This window comes from Trematomus bernacchii, unplaced genomic scaffold (genome assembly GCF_902827165.1).
Source record: "Trematomus bernacchii unplaced genomic scaffold, fTreBer1.1, whole genome shotgun sequence".
In the NCBI taxonomy this organism is placed as follows: Eukaryota; Metazoa; Chordata; class Actinopteri; order Perciformes; family Nototheniidae; genus Trematomus; species Trematomus bernacchii.
Genome location: NW_022988021.1, coordinates 27,384 through 34,042, shown reverse-complemented (window position 1 = coordinate 34,042; position 6,659 = coordinate 27,384). Strand labels below are relative to the sequence as shown.

Genomic DNA, 6,659 nt, shown 5'->3' with positions numbered 1-6,659 from the left:
ACATCACGCACTCTAGTTAATGTTAACATCTGAAGAAAGCCTCTTTACCAAGGTCTGAACAATGTTTAATATCTCTAAAAGTAAGAATCAGATTTAAAAGTTGTGTTACACGAATAATGTCAGAGTGAAAGTATGAATGAACAGTTAGCAGTTGAAGTCGCATGAAGATTTGTTGAAGTCTGAAGAATTTCTCCATTGACTTCAATGGTTAAAAATGTGATGTATTATGGGATGTATCTCTGGAATTATGAAAGTTATGAATGATAAAAGTAATAGCGCCCGATTCCCGACCGAGCTGAACGTTTTGATGTTTGAACGGAGTTTCTGCGATGTTGAATGTGGGAGGAGAAGACGGACAAAATGATTGGACGGAATAATAATAAGAATTTTGTCCGTAGCATAACATATAGTGGGAATGCTGTATCAGCATTCCCACTAAATTAGGATTATAAATCGAGAGCCGGCTGCATTTCCTCTCGTTCGTTTTTTTCGACTAAACAACATTATTTTGTTAAATAACAACATGGTGATGTTTTGTAAATGATTACATGTCTCTTATTTAGCACAGACTATGATCCTATCCGTGACATATGGATCACACAAAGATCCGCTATACAGTAGTACCAGACATACTGTACATCCAGCTTACTGTATCGAAGTTGATTTCACATGAGCTCCAGTGTGGAACCCCACTGCACCCCCTGGTGGATCAATGATCCATTGCAGCTGGCTTCACAATAATTACATTTATTTATCACGGGGGCGGTCTCAAGTCAGACTGGGGGCAGTCTCTTGATCACGGCCCGTTCACTAAATTAGCTGCTACATCTGTAAAAGAGATCTGGATAATTTAAATGTTCTAAAAAAGTCCCTAATACTTCAGTTAGTAGCAGGACTTCTCCCACCTCTGCCAAAGCTATGAAATGTGACCCAAAAAAAGGTAAATGCAACGGATAACCCTCATTTGTACCTGGCCAAGAGGCATACACTAAAGGGACATTTACCAGAACACAATGAATATGAAGGAATTGCCACACGTCTTTAATTTAACACCATTAGTCAGAATATAAAGGATATGACACCACTTCCAGAATACAATAAATAACAACAACTGGCCCTCAGTGTAAAGTCAGGTCTCTTTATTTAATATTTGGCTCAAGCACAGAGTGAACATATACAGACGTTGAAGTGTTACAGGAATCTGATGTTGCTTCATCTTTATAACCATCAGCAATATTTCCAACTAAATGGTGTTAACAGTGATTCTCTCAAACAAAACAAGTTCTGCAGCTTTTTATTCATGAGCTGTGAGTTCTGCACAAAGAAGGAAATAAACAAATGCTGAAATAAGCGATAGGATATTCCCAACATAATCAAAATGATACATTTAACAAAACAGATATTCTTTGTCTTTCACTTAAACTATGATTTCATAGTTCATCATTCTAATGTTGATAAAGCATGTCTGATCTTGTCCTGAACAGAAAAACCCACACCGCTTTCATGAGAGAAAAGACTCCTCTTGTATTCTCTAAATATAACTCACTTTAAAATACTGATTAAAAAAAGACAAAGCAAAAGCAACCGGCTCTTGAAGAACCTTATGTCCTAAAATAATGAACATAAATTAAACAAAATAAGCAACTATTGTTTCCCCCATTATGTTTATATGTGTTGTATTTCAACATCAGTTTTGACAGAGCAAGTGCCGGATATATAACGCTTGAGTATATGTTACTACGATAGAAAGTTCCTATGAAGAAATATTGTTCAACTGTTCGTAAAGCATCGGCTTTAAACAGTTTGAGAAGATGATGAAATCAATATTTACTGATAAACAAAAGTCACTTTTTATATTGTCATTTTTTCTGGTCCCTCTGGGTTTGAATGAATGTTTGATTCTGTGAAGCACGTTAAAGTTAGAATGGGATGTTAGGTTGCCATTTCAAACTTTAGAGCGACCAAGAAGCTAAGAGTTCTTCATCATTGCCTTAGTGGGAGAAGTTGGGAAATGTTGACCTCTCAGGTGTTCAACAGGTTTACCCGCTTGATACCAGACAATAACTGCACACAATGTTAATGAATGGGAACTCTAACCAGAATACAGTGAACACCACTCCCCAGAATACTTCATCATACAAGCTAAATTGTTGAAAGCAATAATAAAACATTTTCCCCGTCCCTCTGGGTTTGAATGCATTTTTCATTTTGTGAAGCAAGTTTAAGTTATATTGGGATGTTAGGTCGCCATTTTAAACTTTAGGCAGACCAAGAATGGCCGACTGTGTGTAGATGTGTGTGAACGTTAGGCTACTGAGCAGGTGTGTGACAGCCTCTGCCTCTATCAATGTGTGTGAATGGGTGCCAATGTAAAAGCGCTTTGATGGGTCGTAAAGACTGGAAAAGCGCTGTTGAATCCAGTTCATTTAGAATTCAACTGGACAGAAGTAGGCATAGTTGGGCTTATGACAAGCCCAGAGGCCTGGGAGAAGAGGCCGATGGAATGTGGTGCGAAAGGTGTACTGGTGACTCAGTGTCTGGCCTGAGACTTTGTAGAAGGACAAAGTGCCAGCAGGCCAGTCCAGATACACCCCGAATCTAGGGAATTCGACAGAGGGATACTTTACATCGAACACCTTCTTATCGGCATGGAATGCCCTAAGAGAGTGATCTTTGCCAAAACACCAGGATTCTGAATTTTTGCCGAAATGGCTCGCATCTCCAGCATTTCTGGCAGCTCCCTTGTATGCAACAGCAGCAAAAACAGACTGCCAGCCACCAGTACTCCACTCTACCTCCCAGTAATGGCACCCAGATAACTCCTCTTTGCACAACACCTGTGGGCACCATCCATACCTCTCTTGGATACGAGAATACTTCTGCGCTGGTCCATTTGTTGCCTTTTTGTCGTTGTGAGACAGTATCATATTGTAGTTGGCAGTGTCTGGGTCCAGGTTGAGATCAACAGCATCTGATGGAGAAAACATAACAAAATATCTTATCAGTAACTTTGATGGTCAAACTGCTGCAGAATTCACATTTTTGACTTAAAAAAGGCTGACTTACACCAGATCAGATCTCTCTTGTGTGTGATGGTCTCCACAGAAGAAGGCTTTTGAGGATGAAAGTTTTCAGTGACCAGCCGGCCTTTCTTGTAGTGGTAGATGGTTGCTCCTTTGTAGTTGGGATTGGTTTTGGCCGTTATGAGGAAACGGAATTGTTTGTTGTGCTTCAGCGCTTTGGAAGCACCCTGCAAAAATGTGGCTTTTTCTCTCATTGATTTCAGAACTTCATCTGAGTAGTACCACTGGTCTTCATGGGTACTTCCTAACTTGGTTGAATTCAAGAAGTCAGCCATCTCATCAAGGTAGATATCACCCCTTGGCATGGAGGTGAAAACAAAGCACAGAACATCCTCTACACCTGAAGCAAGGACCTCTCTGTCCAGCTCGTTCTGGTTCTGGACGATCTTTACGTCCTCCATGGTGTCCACACAGGACTTGATGACGGTGATTTCTCTGTCTTTGTTTTCCAGCCACTTGGTTAGTTTTTCTTTGCTGAAGGGTGACTCGTTCCTGTCTTCAAAGACTTTTTCCAGTGAGCTCTCCTTTTCCTTTCCTGCTTGGATGGAGGGAAGTTTCTTTGCCATGGCTTGCTGGATGTTGGTTTCATAATAACCACACAGTTTTTGGAAAGTGCTTAGATCTTTTCGGATCTTTGGGAAGTCCTCTCCCACTTGGTCGTCCAGAGAATCGTTGCATCTCATTTCTACTTCCTTTAAATCGTTCAGAGCATCTTGGGCTTTCCTCACTAGTCCATTGCTGATTCTCATCTTCAGCTCAGGAGCTTTGGGATCAAAACTCTTCAGTGGCATCAGCCAGACCTTCACTGGGACCGAATTCTCTCCCTTTGTTCCTAGTAGCTGTGGAAGCTGTGAGTAGGTCTTCGCTGCCTCTTGAAATGTTACTGGGTTGCTTTTCAGAATGAAGTCTCCGTAGAATTTGCAGGAAAATTGTTTAGTCAGGGCTTTCTCTGCATTAGTCAGCTTGGTGTCAACTTTCGCCTCAATACTTAAAGAAGGAATCTTCTTTATCACAGCGTGCATGCTGCCCTCTGTCTTCTGAACCTGGCTGGCTTCTAACTTCTCACTGTCAAACACAAAGAAAGCATTTGCCCCATACAGGATGCCTGTGACTACATGTGTCGCCAAGCCCTTCTCAATAACCTCCCTCTGTTTGGTGTCCAGGGTCACATGATCAATTGACAACTGTTTGAACTTGGTGGTAGCTTTGTACTGAAAGGTCACTCTGCTCTGATTCTTGGATTTCTTCTGATCATTCAGATACTTGGCAGATCCTCCAACTTCTATCAGTCCACCCATGTAACTGGCCTTCAGAGAAGCTTCAATGTCCATCAGAGTGGACTTCTCTTCAAAGGAGTCAGATGCAGACATGTTATAAGTACTGCTCTGCTGAAGTCCTTCAGTTATTTTTAGAGTTTCAGCATTCCATAATTTGAGACCTAAATAAACATAAACAAAGACATAAATAAATATGAAAGCATACGTTTTTCGGATCAGTTCAGGGCAAAAACTTTTGTTTATATAAATTCACATAAAACATATAATTTCAACGTTTTTCAGGTTGCAGCTTGCTATCCTGTGAGAGGTTTTAATAAGCAAAGTAGGTGTGTGAAATAAATTCAGACTTCTGAGAAAGTCACTGGTACATTTTTATATATAAAGCCATGTTAGGGAAACTTCCATCCTACATCTGCTCCCTGATCTCACGGCGAACTATAAGTGGCTACTGCCTGAGATCGCATGCTGTGGTTTTATTAAATGTGCCAACTGCTAGGACTGTCTTAGGGAAGATAGCATTTAGATGCGCAGCCCCACTGTCCTGGAATAGTCTGCAATTAAAATGGAAACTGAGCAATCTGGTGCCACTAAATGTTTTTAAAGCTCGGTTAGATGCTACTGAAACGGAAGCTGTTGGTACCTGTGCATGTGGATAGTATGTAATTTGTAATCCCTGTAATGATACTGTATGATGTCCTTTTGTTGTTCTGTTTATGTTTTTAATGTTTCATGTGGAACCTACTTGAGCAGGTCTCCCTTGAAAAAGAGGTCAATGATCTCAATGGGATACAACCTGGATAAATAAAGGTTTGAAATGAAATGAAATGAAAAGAATTCAGAGTTTTTATTTGAATTCTCAGATTAAAGTTATTCTAAGAAAAAGAAAACAATTTTTAAATGTCTTCTTAGAATTCTGAATGTAAGCTCAGTATTCTAAAACTAAAGAATTCTAGAGTACGGAGGATTTTTTTTCGTGCTGAGACTAAAGTTATTTAGAGAATAATCGGAAAATCTCAGTAACCTGACTTTTTTCTTAAAATTCTTAGTTTAATCACAGAACCCAAAAAAAACGCACTTTTGGTCAGATCTCAAAAAACGTTTCACACTCTTCCGTACTCTAGCATTCTTTAAATTCAGAATTCTGAGAAACGTCCTCCTCAGAGTATGGAGGAGATATAACCAAAAGTGATATTTATTTTTTGTTCTGAGTTTAAAGATCTTCTGAGAAAAAAAAAACTATTAGAATTGTGACTTTTTTCCTCGAATTCTGAATTAAATCTCAGAACTAAAAATAAATTCACTTTTGGTGTAGCCCTAATCCTCTCAAGCATTTTAAAAAAAATACAATCAACGGACAAAAGCAGTGAAAAAATATCCAGATATACACAGATGCACGACAAAGAGACACAAGAAACAACTCTCATAACACACTCAATTTACAATGGCATGACAACAAAATAATGTTAATAATTGTTGTTGTACAGTGACTATGATGAAAGTTTTGTGACAATTTGAAGTCTTACCTGGAATCAGTTTGTCACTCCGAGCATCATAGAGCATCCCTAGGGTGAAAGGTCGCCCCAGAGCAGCAACGGTCATGAGATCTGAGGCCATTTTTCTCCAACCTGTTGAGAAGAAACAACACAGACTTCAGAAACTGATTTAAACGTCTGTTAAGGAGTAGGAGTGTTGAGAGTTAATAACACTTGGAGTCTGACTCTCAACTGTGCCTACAAATGCAGTATATCCCTGCAGACACTAATCTATCAGCTGTAGTTTTACACAGAAAAGTAAAGTCTTTATTATAAATCTGTGTTTGTCTGTTAGTCCTCACCTGGTGAAGTTGTGTAGATCAGCAGAGTTGTGTGAGGGTCTTCTGACTTCCAGCAGGAGATTCAAGTCTGATGAAATGTGATGTTGTGAGGTGACTTATATTCTGTCAGATACTCTCCTCACCTGACGTCCTGTTCTCACACCTGAACACACCTGTCAAAACATTTCCTAATGTGACAGGCCTTGGCAAGAAAACACCTTCCTGATGTGATCAACAGAAAAACTAAATGTCCCTTGTACCTAGGAATGCAGAGACACTCCCTGACACTGATTGATAGTCTTTATCTGCGGACCTCTTACATAACATGCTTCCAGAAATGACCTTATTTAAAGGTAAAATGTGTAATACCAACACTGCTCCAAAGAAATACGGGGAAAGCTCTGTTAATAGTTCCATACATACAATCATTATATATATATAAACCCCAATTCAATGAAGTTGGGAAGTTGTGTAAAACATAAATAA

At 39.4% G+C, this 6,659-nt stretch overlaps 1 protein-coding gene across 1 annotated transcript; it reads right to left on the bottom strand.

The window, feature by feature from the left end:
• Positions 1–1,278: 1,278 nt before the first annotated feature.
• LOC117472235 (neoverrucotoxin subunit beta-like) lies at positions 1,279–6,304 on the bottom strand. The gene is made up of 4 exons (XM_034117403.1): positions 6,195–6,304; positions 5,884–5,985; positions 3,067–4,521; positions 1,279–2,971 (listed from the first exon to the last, which is right to left on the bottom strand). The coding sequence occupies exons 2-4, from the start codon at positions 5,972–5,974 to the stop codon at positions 2,427–2,429; spliced, it is 2,091 nt and encodes a 696-aa protein (XP_033973294.1). The 5' UTR covers positions 5,975–5,985; positions 6,195–6,304; the 3' UTR covers positions 1,279–2,426.
• Positions 6,305–6,659: the final 355 nt, after the last annotated feature.